Genomic DNA, 17,894 nt, shown 5'->3' with positions numbered 1-17,894 from the left:
TGAAAGATTCAACTGGAATCAACAAAAGCAAAATCCACAATTCGTGTTCCCTGTGGAACCTTCACAGAACATTGAGCCCCATCAGACCTTCGACCCATTCATGCTCCCCCCCCCCCAAGCAACAAGCTGCCAACCAACCAGCGCACAACCTCAGATCATCAGCCTTCGGGCGACAGAGGATGAGGGCGAGGTCGTGGACCTCCGCGAGAAACAAGAAATTTTTTCTGCCACTTTCATGGAAACCAATCTGACCCCACAACCAATCATTGCCCCGAGAAGAAGAAAACCCTAGAATGGATGGAAGCTGAAAAGAAAGCCAAAATGGTCGGGCACACCGCTTGGGCAGGACCTTCGGCACCCCCTTATCCCCCAGCTACTCAACTCTACAACCCAAACTTCCAACCCACGCTCGCTTTCACATATAATCCATACCCTAACAACTGGCCTTCTCAACTTCCAACCTTCCCCAAACCATCATCCTTATATTCGAGCCAACAGCAGGCTCAAGAAGAATTACCCCCCACCCCCACCGGGTCAACCCCCAAAACAGGAAGCCCAAAGTTCCCAAGCTAGCCAACCTTCGGCATGATCATGCCCATTTCAGGGGGATCCACCCTTGAGTTCCAAAACAAAAGGCAACGTAGAGATTACTTTAGGTAGGACAATAGCATCCTGGTTGACGGTCCTGCAAAGAAAACTCCATGGTCACATATGCCAATAACCTTCTCGAAGGAAGACATGAGCCTTAACAGCTATCCCCACACCGATGCCATGGTAATCGAAGCCAACATCCAGGGCTGGACCATCGGAAAGATATTGGTTGGCAATGGTAGCTCCGCATACATCATATTCTCCAGCACCTTCGATAGAATGAACATTGATAGAAACCTCCTTCAGCCAACTTGACATTCCCCTCATTGGATTCGGAGGAAAGAGGGTCAAAGCCCTTGGAAAGATCTCGATGCATGTATCCTTCGGCAACATCGCCAACCCAAGAACAGAGCACGTCACCTTCGACGTTGTTGAAATGAATTACCCTTACCTCGCCATCTTCGGTCGGGGACTCATAAACAAATTTGAGGCAGTGGTGCATCTGTTATATCTTTGCATGAAAATGCCTGCCTCAAGAGGCGTCATCACGGTCCGTGGCAACCAACAACTCGCTCAAGATATTGAGAGAGGCGTTACCCTGGCACAAAGAAATGTCCATGCCCTCATGTCAGAAAAGAGAAGCTCATCCAAAGAGCCCAAGCGAGACAAGGAAAAGCTAACTTTCGAGGAAAACTGTGAAGTCAAGAGAGTACCACTCGATAAACACCTTCGTTGGATATTCCGGGCAATGGAGGGTATTTTGGTTATGTAATAAAGGTTGGGGGTATAAATACCTCCACCGAACATGTACCGGACACGCTGGCATACGAAGGCGAAGTTTCGCTATTTTGTATTATGTCCAACCTTCGTGCAAGTTATCGTTTTATGCTTTCTGATTGGGCTTATAAGAAACCAAGAACCCAACTGGCGTATAAGATTTCTTTCCGCTTTCCGCGTGTTTGCTAGTATTTGACAAGGTATCCAGGAGTCTTATGAGTCCACATCATTTTTCTGAAAAAAGCCTGCACCCGTGACCGCTGAATTATCCTTTCCTTTCCCTCCCTACATTCTCCCCTCCTGGCTCCCGTCGCCCACGTGACCCCGTCCCGGCTCGGCAGCCCCTCCGCGGCGCGGCGCAACAGCCCGTCGTTGCGGCGCCGAGCGCCCTCCCCCCTTCGTGTGGAGCCCGGAGCCTCCCCGCGTAGGGTGGAGGCAGCCCTCACGCAGCTCCTCGTGCAGCCCCTGCTGAAGACACCCGAAGAAGATCTCCACTGATGCACATCCGTAGCTCATTTGATTAGTCGCCTGAAGTGCAGAGGCGCGCCGCCAGTGTGACGCGCAGCTGAGCTCACTTCGAACTATCATCTCTCTGTTCGTTTGGATGTGGCTGGTGGCTGGTGTTGATTTATTATGAAAGAAAAGTACTGATAACTGGCTGGTGGCTGATGGTGATTTGGTGTGAAAGAAAAACGTTGCTAGCTGTCTGGCTGGCTAACAAACAGGGCCGGTCCTGAGATTTTGGGGGCCCGGGGCAAAACTAAAAGCTGGGGCCCTTTTATAGCGGTCTAGTGATAATAATGATAATGATAATAATAGTATTCTATTAAGAATGATTAGTGTGTATAGAACTATTCATATCGAACAATATACATATTACCTTTTTTTTAGATGTGAAGTGGTTTATGAAAATACCACCGCACTAACTTGTTCTCTGGATGCATAAAGTTGGCAATCTATTAAACCTTTCTTGACGGAGACATTATAGACCTCAAATGCTGCTTTAACAATCTCAACTTTGCGAAGATTCTTTTTGCTGACGCAATATTTTCTAGATGACATGACTATGCTAGAAACTAAAATAGAATAACAGGTAATTGAAAACTATCCCATATCTACAAAGGTAGTACTATCAGATCCTGTTATATCATCGGTCCATCGACAATCAACAATGTCAAATCAATGGATTACCAATGGTTTAATGCACATTCATAAATCATCCGAGAAATATCAAATTCTGAACTCATCTAATCTATTATTATCTTGTGATCTTAATTGGGGAAAGTTACGCGGTTAGGGCATTAGAGGCTTAAGGAAATTGGCAAATGTTATACCTGTGCTTGCATTTGCTGCCGGAGTGCCGTGCGGCCATGCAGCCTTGCCGCCGGCGAGTTGAGAAAGCGCATCGTCCGCGCAACGGTTTGCCGCAAGAAGATATTAGCGTGCAGTGCTGCGATTGGCTCCTCATGCCTAGCCGCCATATCCCCATCGACCAGGTGCCTGCGGCCTTGGCGGGCCTGCCTGACGGCAACTCCGTCGATCACGGCGGGAAGCGCTGGAGTGGGTTGGTTTGGTTCTCATTCTCACGGCTCGCTCTGTCGCTCAGACTAGAAAGGCGGAAAAAGGGAGCGCAGTCTGCGGACGGGATCATCACAAAATAAAAGAGACGAGGAGACGCGCGCTGCAAAATCCGAGCCTCGGACGCACGGCCTGACGCGATGATGCTGCGATGTTTCATTTGCTGGACGCAAGGTGCTCGATACGTATTGGCTGGACATGTATTGATCTGTGCATACATGCTGTCCGTATACCTGAGAGGGGCCCCATGATTTCCGCAGGGCCGGGCCTGCTCCTGCTGGCTGCTGTAACCATCCCCTTCTGTCAGATCCCAGAGGAGCTCGCGGTCCCAGGAGCAGCGAGACTCCACACTGCTGTGGTGGCGAACGGCGTCCTGGCCAGGAGCTCGCGGCTCTGGATGCTACCTCGGGAGGTGCGCAGCGTGATGCGGCTGCGCGGGCAAGGCCGGCCGGGGCGCTTGGAGGAGTGATGGCCAGCCACAGCATCCAGGCAACCCAGCAGCAATGCAGGCGATTGCAGCAGCATGCAGGAGCAGTGGCTAGGAGCAACGGCTGCACTCAGTGTTTTCTTTCACTTCTGTAGATTGGTTTTTGGTAGTTCTTATTTTTTGTTCATGGTCGATTCTTGTCAAAAACGATTCATGTTTCAGTTTTAAATTGTGTTATTCCCAAAATGCATGTCATGACTTCTCAGTTTTGCGAGAGGTTTAAATCGAAACGAGTGTTCAGAGTGGGTGTATGTTTACTCATTAGGAATTTTCTAAATAGCAGCTAGTAAAAGTATATGTTATATTGTTGGATTATTTGGATTAGATTTTTGTAAATCTAGTTTAGAATCAACATAGAGCCTTTTCAATGGAGTTTGGACTGGATTCTTTTAGTCTAGATTGGACAAAACAGGTTTTACAGATTGGAATTGTACATGAACTCTTTCCTTTGATAAAATGCTAGAAACAAAAAAAAAGGCATATGGAAGATGTATGGAAAAAGCTATCCTACGATCAGTCGCGCTGAGATGCGAGCGCGTGACCGTGTGCAGGCCTGCCTACGGCCTAGTATGCATCCGCGGGCTGCGGCCCAGCAAATCCCATATACCAAACTGTGTTATACACCTATGGCTTTGGTAAAGTCATTTACATTAAAACGTGCATAGCTAATGCCGAAATTTCCTTTTATTTCACACCGGGAATCCATTTTTTAAGCGTCGGAAAACTGCTCGAAACCACCGGTATACCGGCCAAACCGGCCGGTAAACCGAAATAATCGGCCGGTATGCCGCTAGGAACCGGACCGTCCAAGTCACCGGTATACCGGCCAAACCGGACGGTAAACCGGTCTAAACGTCCGGTATACCGGTCAAACCGGCCGGTAAACCGGTCGGAATCGGTTGCCCGGGATCTTTTGAATTTATTTGAATTTGGATTTGAATTTAACCGGTTTCCACCGGTTACCGGTCCAACCGGTCCGGTAAACCGGAACCGGTGGCCGGCGGTTTGGGTTAACCGGTCGGGGAAAAAACCCAGCTCGTGCCTCCTTCCTCCTCTTATTTTTCTTCCTCCCGTTCCCCTTCCCTTTCCTCCCTACTGTTTTCTTCGAGTAGATCCAAAGCAACACGGGGGTCGCAGGCCGGGGTAGTGCAGCTCGTGGGAGCGGGGCGGGGTGTCATCTCCGGCCAAGGAGCGGTGGAGCTCCGCGCGCTTCGGCCGCTGCGGGGAAACGGAGGCAGCTGCAGCGAGTAAGCGGCTATTGACCTCCACGCAGCACTAGTGAGGCACTACAGCGAGCTCCGGGCGGCGAACCTTTGCAGGGAAGTCCAACGAGCACCAGGCGGCTCTAGGTTCCGACGAGCCCGGCCACATCAGCTCGATGGCGGGTGGCGCTCCATTTTTTTCTTTTTTTCCATTTTTTCTTGTTTCAAGCAAACAAATCTGCACCTTTTGTATCATAATTTTTCTATCAATTTTTTTCACTCGTCAATTTTTTTCTACACAACTTTTTTCAGTAGCTCAAGTATAGTTCTTGAAAGTTGTTTTACGTATTAAAGTTTGTACTATAAATAAAAATTTCACTGACATTTTTTTAGCTTTTTTTCAAAATAGTTTGAAAATATTTTTGCTTAACATATCGAAAAAAGTTACTTTATTTTTTCTATCAAAAAAATTTTTCTATGAAAAATTTCTTTTAATGATATTTTTTGCTGCACAAACTTTTTCAATATCTTAATTTTGACCATCGAAGAGCGTTGTTAGCTGGTTTCCGAAAACAGAATATATGGAAACCGTGGATTAGCCAAAAGTGGAGAAAATGGGAATATCGGAAAATCGACCGTACGGACAGAAAAAAAAAGGCCTAAATTAGAAAACCCCGTGGGACGAGCAAGCAAGGGAAGAAAGAAGACAAAAGAATATGAGTGGTCTGACATAAACCGAGAGGCTAACCGAGTTAAATAGGACATGAGCCCAGGTGGGCACAAGGTATTTTCCGATAATTTGAAACAGCAAGATATTTTGTTCCTACCTCGATCACCGGTGACGAAATTCTTCTTGCAACTGCAAGTTCACAGTAGATGCACACGAGGTTTTGGGTACTGCCTGCGGTTCCCAGGCATCGGTTGTCAAGAGCTTCGACACCAACCAGGCAACCACACGTACAATCATGTATGAACCACCAGTTCAGAACCCCTGCTGGAATCGTCTCCACGGGTGCAACAAGCATTATAAAACAAAGAGAAAAAAATGAACGAACAGCAGCCTTCACTAACGGCACACATCTTGCTTCGGTTACTGCTGACAGCTCGACTTAAAAAAGAAAATGAATGATCAAGCATCGCTTATGGGTCACGACCCACATGACATGATAATCTGTTAGATGAATTTAAGCCACACCCAATTTCTTTCCCAGTGTATCCACACATACTAAAAGGTGGTTTCTACGAGACTAATGGCTATTCTACGACACGGACGTCGGGAAGAGACGAACAGTTATGTCTAATTCGAGCAAAGCAAAAGAAAATGGAAACATAATAAACTGAAGCTAGTTTATCATACATCCGAACCCTTGTGTTCCAATAAAAGCTCCTACTCCAATCCTATCCTTCGGCTTCCATACTGGAAGGCTGCATCTATGTACAAAAAGGAAATTTGTTCCACGAAGATAGTGTTGCGGTGCCTTTTCTCAGCCATGAGCTCTCCCTGTTTACACAATAAGTTCCATAACAGAATGATCATCACAGAAGGAGGGGGGGAGTAAACTAAAGAAATAAATGGAGTTACCTCTTGACGAAGCACTTTTGTAATTGCTCCTTGGAACCTTCTCCCCAGGAACTTTGGAGATTATGAGGGAACTTTGCAAACCCTCTAGTAACTGTACCACCAAACATTGGAGTAAAAGTTAGCCATAAACAATAAAGAATTTAGATGTGTACGTCATTTCAGGAAAATTCCATAAGTTCCACAGCAGGCACGCATACTAGCACCACTAGGGTGTGAAAGCACACGAAAAGAAATAAGGACAGTAACATATCTCAAATGATCCCACCAAACTAAGTATGAACAGGCTAGAATAACTACAACAAAAATAGCATATGAAAATGTAGCAAGCAAATTATAATTTCATGCAGAGTAAACAACTAGGGAAAGAATGAGCCACACTATGAAAATTCAATGATAGAAGGGAGTATATTAATATAAATGTGCTGCAACTTGCAACAGAGATATACTCTTGTTGTGCTTACCCTCGAAGTTGGTTGAATTCGCCGGTTAGATCGTCTGGGTTCAGCAGAATCAGAACTAGTCCTTTGGGGCTCACCAGAATCAGAACTAGTCTTTTCACAGGTTCTAAGCGTACTTCTGTTCACGTTACCCACAGGAGGAACATATTTCCTTTTAGCTCGATTGTTAGTGGACACATTCTGCTTGGAAGTAGGATCAGTATATGCCGGTTGCATTTCAGAAACAGAAGGAACTACAGTTCTAGGGCCCGTGCCCAACGCAGAATTATTTTTTTCTACAGTGGGCTTCTTGGTGTTCGAGGTGCTTGTGTTACTTTCTGCTAAAGTAAAACTCCTTTCAGAAACACCAGAATTTGGAATGGACTTGGGCAAGGAATCCTCATCAGGAACACTGTTAGCTGCAACATTCTGTGACTTTGTGGGTTTAGGTATTCTAGACCTCATCTCAGCTACTCTCCTTCCTCTATTGTGATCAACTTTGGAGGTATTTTCACGCGGTCTTGGCAATTGTGGCATTGAATGTTTTGCAAATCTGCTAGATGCATTGCCCTCGGAAATCTTGTCAGATTGGCCTACATCATAATGTTTGCTTACTTCCATAAACTTCTTCTTCTTTCCATGTTTTGGAACACCGTAGACAACCTTTGATCCTTCTTTCTGCAATCCAGGCCGTTTGAATGCAAGAGCATCAGATTTATTTTCAACTACACTCTTCCCAACGTTGAAAACCATTTCCTCCTGAGACAAAGCCAATTGCTTTAGCTCCTCCGGCTTTTTTGTATTGTTAGTATTCTTATCCTTGGAGGGACCCCCTGCTTCACCAACAGTAGATAGATCGCCACCTGCTTGAAGCAGGTCTGTCCTTTGGCGTTTCTCAAGAGGTGAATCACCCTAAAAACATAGGGTATTACAATTCCGTCATTGTGCAAAAATACAGCGAGAAAATACCAAAAAAAGTCTAGAAAGTAAAACCAACCTTATTAGATTTAGATTTCCTTTCTCTTGCGCTGGACCACTCTGTCCATTGACCATCTTTCCAAACACGTGATGGACGAAGATTCCAAGCATCAACAACTAATGACTCACCACCACCTCCAACTGGAAATAAACATTTAGGACAAGGTTAAACTTTAATGCTGATAACATGTCGCAATACTGCACATAAAACAATTACATTACAAAAGAAATCAACGGCCCATTGATTCTGTCAAGACTTAAAAGTTATCAGTTTCAGCTCAGGGGCATAATTGATAAAGCCCAGTCCCCCCCCCCCCCCCGGTTTGATTAATGGTTCATTGGTGTCTTTCGCATTTATTCCCGACATTTGGAGGTTTCTGGTTTGTTCTCATTTACATTTTATCCAAATAAATCAATTTCATTTGCTAATTTGCAGCAACAAAGGTGAATGGCCCACCATGCTTAACAATTAAGAGTAAGAATATATTATGTAGCTTCGCTTGGCTATGATAGTCCCTAAGTTATTTGGGGTGAAATCTGTGTAATCTTAGGCAAGGAGAAAGAGACATGTTGTGTATCTAGAGCTTGACGGTGGCCAGTGGCCTACATTTCTAGAACACTACATGGACAGAGTTGCAGTTACATGGAAAGTTGCAGATACTAATGAAGAACAATGGCACTTTATGTGCAGGGTCCACATTGACGATGATTTATTGATATATTGGGTTATTGGGGAGGACAGACTGTGACACATTTTGAAAATTACATAGCACTTAGGAAGCTAAAGAACAGCTGAGGTGGCTGGCATGTTTAATCTCCAGCAAAACTGATTACAATGCTGCAGCCAAGGACAGAGACTGCAGAAGCTAAAGAACAGCTGAGGTGGCTGGCATGTTTAATCTCCAACAAAACTGATCAGCAATGCTGCAGCCAGGAATGGAGACTGAAGAAGGATCTCATAAGCTGTGCCATCTTCTCTTTTGTTAAAGATATGCAATTATTAGAACAGTATGTTATATTAACCTAGTTTGATGTAGCAGTTTCTGCCAATTTGAAAAATACCGGATTTTTAGCATGTACAACCATCAAACCAGAGACCAAAGCAGGGCTCGACATTCATAGTTCCACTACGGGCTTCCTCTTTTGGCACCTCACACCAGTAGTCCACTGATGAATGCCAAATCGCTGTATCTAGCCTTTAAGTTTCAGTTCTAACTATAGTACTAAAAAAACACATATAAAACATTAAAATTATACCACCAGGTAAAAGGGAGAAAACGTGACGAGGGAGGCAGAATGCAAATTACCTGAAAATTGTACAACATACTTTGTCTCATCACCCTCATAATTCTGAGCAATAACTCCCTCACGCCAACTGCTAAAAGAAACAAGCATCAGATAAAGTAAATAGTAACTGAAAGATACTGATACAACAAATAGTAAACTTGTATCAAGCAGCAATTTAAGCTGTAATTCATGTCTTAACAAACAACAGAAAATGGACGGTTCAGCTAATCACATGTAGAAAATAAAGCCATAATAGTAGTTCAAAAGAATTGAGACCTGCGCCCAGAGGTAGGATAACTTCATGCATGGGTAAACTTTAATAACTGACCTAACAACTACAATGTATCAAACGCAGCGAACCCAGACAAACGAGGGAAATAGATATGAAGAAATTTGGTCCCAAATGCAAGTAGATCATGTAAACAAAACTTCCTGATTCCTTAAGCTTCCACATCAAATTTCACTTATTTTGAACTATGCAGTTATGGCTGATTCTTGCCAGACAGCTCATCATATCATAAGGTCGACAGAATATCAGTGAACCACGAGTTGTAAAAGTAGTGTTAAGATCCCTTTTAGAAATAAGTGTACTGGTTCTACACATTTAACCACTATCCTAAAATAAATGGCCGAACAGTAATTGCATTGAAAAGTATAACATCAAGCTTTGGATGAGCATTAGCTAGCAACACTCTTCAACTGCTTGGCTCCCAAAATAAATATAATCTGATGACTGGTAAAAGTTAAAGAATTTTCCATGAAAACTGTAGAGAACACTGAATACCTATCATTGACCCAAGCATCTACGTGATCTCCAATAACCCATAAACAACTCCCTGCTGTTTCCCTGCGACGTTTCCTAGTTTTGAATTTAGAAAGGGTAGCAGGGTAAGGAAGACGTATTTGAGGCGGTTTATCCCCATCTTGTCTCAATGGCACCTGTTCTTCATGAGGACCAGTTCCTGAAAAAGATCAGTTAATACAAGGGCCTACTAGCAAAAAGGTTAACCCTAAATAAGCATAGCTAGATGTGAAAAGGTTAAAAAAAAAGTGTGATGCCATGGAAGGAGCATCAAGACAAAAGTACGAATGGGTACCCACCGTTGTGGTTGTGATAGCTGACAAATGTGTTATTTTCATTTATATCAACAACCTTGGCAGAAAACCAAGCTACTCCAAACCCACCCTTGTCAGATAAGACCTGTCGAAAACAAAATGAAATGACAGTCTAGAAGGATGAAGAGTTGAGGTCACAAATCACATTACACAACAAAGCTGACAAACACTTGTACTAACAGGAAACATGTAAAAACTTGAGGACGTCATGACTGTTTCAAAATGTAAGCGAAGTACATCAGAAGTTTTGTGCAGAAATGAAGCTTATCTCAAAAATGAAATGAATATATTTGTTAGAAAGGACTCCAATATTGTTTCTATGATCATTACTAACATATTAGTATTAAAAGGTTGAAGCAACAACATTTTCTGATTTTGTTTATAGCGTGTGAATTTAATTGGATAGCTTTTCAATATATGAAGCAGATATGTGGAAACATACAAGGGAGTATATCAGTAAATATCATAGAGTATTAGAGTACATACTATGAAGAACAAGAATAACAAAAGGTAATTCCAGAATCCAGAGTTCAGAGATAATGCAACACACTGACTACCATATACAAACCAAACAAACTGACCTCAACAGCAGATCCCTTTTCAATGCCATTCCAGATAATGTTTACTGGTGCTGTACTATTTTTGTTACTATCAAGTGCCATAGTGGTGGGAACATCTTCAACCCCATGTCCTACATTAGCTAAACAAAAGGTAAACGAGCTGGAGGTGAACAATGGTCTTGGTATGCCAAAAGTTAATTGTAACTTTACCTGAGTGTATTCCTTCTGGCAGCAATTCTTTGCCACTTGAAGATGGCTCCGAATTTGGTAGTGCTTGATCATACTTAGGTTTCCGACCACGCTTTCTGCCAGATTTACTGAAATTAGCAGGTGCATCTACCTCCAATGTTTCTGTTACTGGATTGTGATTACCACTTCCAGCTTTATTCCTCACACTCTCAGACTTCCAGTAGCCATCCGGGCCAGCTTCTAAAAGCTCCCTTAGAGTAAAAGGTAGTGGTTCACCCATTCCAATAATAGTTCCAGCTCTGAACACAGCCTCCGCAGCGAACTCCGCAGCTTTCAGTATGGCATCCAAGTTTTCTGCACGTTTTGTAGCTGCAGATGCCTCTTCAACCCTCTTTCTAGCAGCCTTCCGTGCCACTGAAAGGATGGAACCCGGGGTACGACTGTTCTCCTTACTTTTCAGAGATGATGCTGGTGTTGAACTTGACTGGCCAGGTGGATTGCTACTGATACCAACTTCACCAGCTTCATGATGCATGGACTTTAGAGATGTAGAAGAGCTAAGTGCTTCCTCTGCCATCATCTTCGCCTGCAATGCAGCCTCTGATGCCATCTTGGCAGCTTCTGCAGCTGCCTTTGCAACAGAAACTGCTGCTTCAGCAGCAGCTGCAGCTGAGGTAAGCTTCTCTTCAACTTCACGAGGTAACTTGTTTTTTGAGATTGTGGATAGATGGCTCCATATGCCTTCTTTATGCCTAACTGCCTCCACTGAGTGCATACTTGCACCTTTCGCTTGTACAGTTGATTGTTCTATTGCACTCCGGATCTGTTCCGAAAAGATGATTCCTTGCTCACTATCCATACCACCAGTGATCTGGTAGTTAGGTATAGAGGTGAGCTGACCTGTGTTAGGAACAACCCTACTAACCAAAGCATTACTTGGAGAATGGGTAGATAAAGTGAATCCTGATGTGTGGTTAGTGGCAGGAATAGAAGACGTAACGTCTGCTTTGAGCTGAGGGGAGGCAATGACAGATTGCTGTTCTGGACTTGCTGAAGCTTTCTTTCTTTTTCTTGGCTTTTGTGATGCTGTTCCCTTCTTAGAGCTAGAAGCTGGTGCCTTCTGTTTTTCATCATTCACAACCGCCGCTGAAGAAACAATAGAAGGTGCCGAACTAGGTGGAACTAAAACAGGCGAAACAGTATGCGAAATGGATATGATTTTGGATGATGCCCCCTTTGCAGTTTCATTTGTAGGACCAGCTGCTTGCATCGATGAATCAAAAATTAAGTTTTGTGGTGGAATCAGCCAGGGTGCAGGACGTGGTCCAGGGCTCTGAGTATACCAGGGGGCAACACCAGGAGACGACTGCCTCATGTGTGAATTATATGTAAATGGTGATACTGCCTGGCTAAAGTCCAGATGAGTACCTCGTTGCAGGTTAAACGTAGAACTACCAAGAGGCACACTAAAAGTTCCGTGCAGGGTTGCAGTAGAATGTGCTGGTACCACAGTTTTCCCACCCTTTTTGCTAGCTGGGGCAGTTCTAACTGCTGTACTCTTATTAGCTTTGTCAGGCACGGAACTACCTGCAAACTCGAATGGTCAGGAATAATTAGAAAAAGAAAATAGATATGTCATATATGTACATTTATATCTGATATACTTACCTATACGTGAACTTGTAGGGGTCTCTAAACCAGTATAAAGTGATTTTTGGTACTGAAATCTTTCAAGAGCAGCTCGCCAAGCTGCCTCCCATGTAGGTTTACCACCACCACCTACTGTCCATTTAACAATAAAATCTGTAAGATGAAAGTGGAAAACGAAAAGGATTACATTCTACAGTGAAACTGGACAAACCAGACTCTCCGAAAGCTGCCACCATGTAAGCCTCTCCTGGTGGTGTTCCTTGACTGCCCAAAGAAAAATAATTAATGTTTAAGGTGCACATATGAAAATAAATACTTCATTGAATCCCAAATATCATTTATTTCAACTTGGACACAAGAACTAAGGTGAGGGGCACAATGTACATATTATCCGTCAATTATTGGTAGAGTTAAGATAGGAGGCAAGTTTACTGCATTAGCTAGGCCATTGGGTGCACTTAAGAAGGGGGAGACATGGAAGAATAAGGTAAAAATATGCATTGCACTAGTCATGGACTTATAATTGATGCATTTGAGAGAAGGCTATATGGACTTATATTTGGCATATGAGTAAATTAAGATATCATGACTCACATAAGAGCTCCATAAACAAAAATCTGTGCACGTAGCTGCAAATGCTGTGGATCTGTGAATGGAAACTTCACCAAATCTGCAGAAGAAACTGAAATATTCAAACCAGGTAAATTTAATAGCCCTGAACTATCAGAATATAGGAAGTTTGTATACCAGAAGGCTCAGGGGTTGGATGCTGCTGTGACTTCTCTGGCGGTGAACTGCTACTCTTAGTGCTATCACCAATGTTAGAGTTGTCTGACGGGCCCCCAGCACTTTCAGCCACTTTCCTTTCTGACAGCTGTTCTTTACCAGCTTTTGCAATAGATGTTTCCTTACTAACATCACTGATACTCTTCAATGAACTTCCAGGTTGAGGATTTTCTGGGGTCATCTAAAATACGGATACAATGAACCATGTTAATAGGTCACATACCATCATAGATAGCTAATCCCCACCCCATCCACCACACACACACACACACACACAGAGAGAGAGAGAGAGGCAGACCTCGGTACTCTGAGAAGCTGTGTATCTAGGGAACGGGCTCCAAACAGGGCTATGAGCTTTCTCAGAAGCATTTGGTGGAGCTCCCACCTCGAATGAGAAGCTTCTATCACCTCCTGCTGTATTAGTCTCCTCAGAACCAAGAGCAGATTCTAAATTTCTGGTAGAACATTGTTTTGAGCTCTGAGCAGCATCAGCATTGGCTTCACAATCTTTTGGATCCCCAGACTGCACATCTAGTGGTGTATGATGAAGTAGTGCGTTGCTGCCCTGTCCACCTTCCTGGGGAGAGGGTTCGGAGCAACTAATCACTGAAGGGGAGCCACATGTAGCACTGGTACGGATTCCATTACCATTGCCAGGTTCCACTATGCTTGAGCCTACCTTGCCCTGGGAAGTAACAGTACCAGGACTATGATCTGTACCATGATTTAATACTGCATCTGCTGCAAAAGAAAAAAAAAGTCACATTGCATCCAACAGTTATTCCGGTGCTTAAGCTAGCAAGGCTTAACGCGTATATGAATATGCCGGGGATGACAGCTTTACATAGGTGTATTCATCTCCCAATCCAAGTTCTTTGCTCAGACTTACATTAAGCTAGGTCAGTAAGTGAATATAGTACACATGTGACACTAGCAAGTAAGATAAGATTGGTACATATCAGGGAAGGCAGTATTGTACATGCATGATAGACCATAAATGTGCAGAGTCTGAAATGTTGGATTTTCTGCTTCAAAATGATGAGCACAGGAATTATAATAACTGCATTGACATGGTGCTAGAGCAAACAACTGACCTTGCACACGTGCATTCAAATCATTGCTTGCATTTTGGGGAGTTTCTACAACCTTTTCAGCAACATTGCCACTTGAGATACCTAATGCAGGTGGTGTGGCTGGATCTGTATGTTGCTCACCTTGTATCAAAGATTTATCAGTCTGGCATTTTGGTGAAGAAGCATCTGGATGGTTACCTGAATGGATCCCAGCATCATCAGTTTTATTGGTAAAACAAACTTAAAAAGCACCCAACACTCTAGAAAGATGCCAAAGAAATCAAGATCCAAATAGGAGAAAAACATAAGAAAAGGCTCACCTGATTTATCCTGAGTTTCTGCTGTGGTTGAACCACCCAGAGAATTAGCCTGCTCTGTGTATTCCTCCTTTTTTGCAACAGAAACAGTACTACCATAAACATCAGTGTTTGAGTCCACAGGCACAGCTGACATTACCCCACCTGGTTCAGAGCCAGGAGAAATAACATTGTTGTCCTCATCTCCTAAAGCGGATTTAGCACCTTCCTTGGATGGCACCTCATGATTCATCGTGGACACAATCAAATCCCTCTCATCTGGTAAAGCAGAAGAATCAGCAGCAGAAACACCTATTGAACAGCCATTTTTATCTGCTGGAGTACCGAAAGTGTCAGTAACAGTGGTAGAAGTGATGCCAATGCCACTGCTTGAACTGATCACCGGTGCTGACATTTTCTCATGAGGCCCAGAAGTAGAAAGGACCAAATGCGAGCTTTCAGGCTCCTCTTCTATACCAGGAGTATCACATTCATTGAATGACCCCTCATGATTTATTGAGGGAATTTTTGGATCCTCTGAAGCATTGAAAGCGTCAGCTGAAGAGTTTTCGGGTGCAATACTGTCAGAAGATTCAACCTTATCTTTTGATGTGTCTGTAGCACCACTAGCATTTTCTTCATGGTTATTTTCCACCATTTGCTCCATATTTCCTGAAACTACAGGTATTTTATCCATTGTCTTTTCTTCCATGGCACCACTTTCTAGGTTATCAACAGAATCTTTATTGTGCTCCAATACTTCAAGTTTTGATTCATCACCAGTACAGCTGATATTTGTACTATTGGCTCCAGCATTCATTGTTTCTTCAGGAACACCAGTGGCGTCAGCAACCTTTCTTTTGGGAGACAGAGAACTGACAAGATGAGGATTAGAATTTCGTGAGTCTGCCTCAGATCGGTGAGATGGAGCAGAATTTGAACTAACACCAAACTCGTTGATGATGAGTTCATTGCTCCTGTCAACTGAACTACTCAGACCTTCAGTTTCATGTTGCACTGGGGAAAAAGATAGTTGAAGAGTGCTGTTGACTATATTACAAGTACCATCACTTCTGTGCAGCTTAAGTGGATTTGTAATGGCCTCTAGCAATCCATCAGAACTTTCTGGCAATAGAGTTTCATTGCTAACCTGACTGGACAAGTTCACAGTGCCCAAAGACTCAGTTAGTCCTCCTTCAACTTTATTTTCATTAAAATGGCATACCTCCGAATCCTGAGGTGCAACATCAACCTCCGATTCTTTATTATCCTGTTCAAAGTGATATGAATCAGTGACATATATGTTCTGAAGGGGAGCCAACCCTGTGAAAGGTTCATTATTCAAGTTCCTAGAATTTACTTCGGCGGAGGGTACATTGAGTTTGTCCAGAGAAAGGTCGTCCTGAACTCCTTCAAAATAGCCGCCAACAGCTGGGCAGCTTCCTGATGTGTTAATTGAAGAGGACAGCTTCTCACTTGCTATGCACTTCTCAGCAACAGAAGCTGCTGCCTGCTCAGATTTCTTGTCCATCAAGAAAGGAGCAAAACGCTCAAGCTGGGGATCGGTGTTTGAAGGGTCAGCAGCCATTCTAGAATGAGTACTCTGAGAATGATCAGGACCATCAGTCATTCTAGAATGAGTGCTCTGAGACTGATCTTTTTCGGTTGGCACTACAGTACTATCTGTTGGAGAGCTAGTGGAATCAGGATGCACGTTCGACTGATCGATTTGGCTGTCCATAGCACTTAACTGAAGGTGTGCATTACTGTCCATGTTACCAGTTGTCTCAATTTCTCCCACTGATTTCAATAACATTTCCACAGATTCTGTGGATGTTGCCTCTGACCAGACATTATTAGTTTTCGAGCACGATTCAGCAGCACTGGAACTAAAATCAACAACACTGCTTCCGGTAGACAAAACCTCAATCCAATTACTCTCGTGCCCTTGCACGCTGAAAAATGCTTCTGAATCTATCAAATTATCAAATCGAAGATGGCCTTGTAGCTGGTCCTCGATATCAAGTTTTGGGAGTGCAAATGGCCGCAAACCTGAAGGGAACCTGTTACTGTCTTCACCAACTAGTTGAAAGTTTTGGCTCTGAAAATCGCTATCATCATGATCCATGGGTGTATGCCTGCAAAATAGAAAAGCGTCAAACATAAAGTTGAAGTCCTGTTAGTCAAACATATATTAGCAACTTTGGATCAAAGCTAAATATATTGGAGCATCGCATTTACATATAACACAATTCTGGGAGAAAAACTAGCTAATCACTCATTCTTCAGATGGATGTCCCAAAAAATAGTTGGGCAAAATAATATCATGTGTGAGTAGGCTAAGAGGGAGTGTTTTACGCGGCAGGAAGCATCTCAGACAACTCTACAAGACTACCACCTTGTACCCACTAATGATGCTTTCTGTATAACAAATAACCCCCACAAAATCAAAGGTACTCACTGAAACCACAATGAAAGTTGTTCCACGTGAGATACAATCTCCAAACATAACATCCTCTGTCAACTAAAACCATATCACTCCTGCCTCGAGAAGACAACACCTTGACGCACTTTGACCTCAGCACCCTGAATTCGTTAGCACTACACGTCCCAGCAAATGCGCAAAACATCCCCTGCACAAGCGAAGCCGCAACTTACACCAGCTGGATTGAACTAACCAAGCTCGCAAACAACCTGAACGAGTCTGACGGCACATCACATGATACTACAACTTTAGAACGGCTCCAAACCCTAATTCCCAGCATCAAGCAGGAACCCGCAACTGCACCCCGTGGAAAACACCCGAAAAGAAGGCGGTCCAGCTCCACTGCCACCCACCCCAAACCCTAGCACGCCAAGCTACGCGCACGACCCGGGTAACCCACAGCACCCGCACACTGCAGCTCAGAAGCAAGGCGCGCCGAGTGAGAAGAAATTTGAAGGGGAGAAATGGAGAGGTACCGATAGGGATTCGCCCGCCCTTCTACCACCCTCCATCCGTGAGCGGAGTCGTCGGAACCCTAGATCCTGCGGGGCGGCGGGTGCTGCTCATACCCCGGCGCCCGGCGCCGGAAACCCTGGCTCTTCAGCGGCGGTGGAGGCGGAGCCCGAAGCGTGCGGTCGGGGCTTTGGGGCGGTGGCCGGCGGCGAAGTGAAGGTAGCGGAGGAGGTGAGAGCGGGAGCGGAGCTGGGTGGAGACTGGGGAGGAGGAGGTGGGGGGGTGGGGTTTTGTGGTTCGGCTGCGCCCTGCGCAGGAGGCACCACGCGGCTCGCGCAGTCGCGCACCGGGCGCCAGTCACTTCCTG

At 44.2% G+C, this 17,894-nt stretch overlaps 1 protein-coding gene across 15 annotated transcripts; it reads right to left on the bottom strand.

Annotated features, from left to right (window-relative positions):
- Window positions 1–5,744: 5,744 nt before the first annotated feature.
- Window positions 5,745–17,894, bottom strand: LOC120687821 (mucin-12-like). 15 transcript variants are annotated; one of them, XM_039969848.1, is made up of 17 exons: window positions 17,551–17,894; window positions 14,614–16,727; window positions 14,315–14,491; window positions 13,519–13,958; window positions 13,182–13,401; window positions 13,029–13,104; window positions 12,646–12,698; window positions 12,453–12,566; window positions 10,806–12,371; window positions 10,617–10,735; window positions 10,021–10,120; window positions 9,704–9,881; window positions 8,940–9,010; window positions 7,652–7,773; window positions 6,679–7,566; window positions 6,218–6,308; window positions 5,745–6,136 (listed from the first exon to the last, which is right to left on the bottom strand). In XM_039969848.1, exons 2-17 carry the CDS (start codon window positions 16,715–16,717, stop codon window positions 6,120–6,122), a joined length of 6,336 nt encoding a protein of 2,111 aa, XP_039825782.1. In that variant the 5' UTR covers window positions 16,718–16,727; window positions 17,551–17,894; the 3' UTR covers window positions 5,745–6,119. The 15 variants fall into 15 exon arrangements, with proteins under 15 accessions (XP_039825782.1, XP_039825784.1, XP_039825789.1 ...); XM_039969850.1 differs by having other exon boundaries at window positions 8,940–9,007; XM_039969855.1 differs by having other exon boundaries at window positions 10,617–10,726.

Source organism: Panicum virgatum, chromosome 9N (assembly GCF_016808335.1).
Source record: "Panicum virgatum strain AP13 chromosome 9N, P.virgatum_v5, whole genome shotgun sequence".
In the NCBI taxonomy this organism is placed as follows: domain Eukaryota; kingdom Viridiplantae; phylum Streptophyta; class Magnoliopsida; order Poales; family Poaceae; genus Panicum; species Panicum virgatum.
The sequence above is the reverse complement of the archived record's forward strand: the minus strand, read 5'-3'. Positions and strand labels throughout refer to the sequence as shown.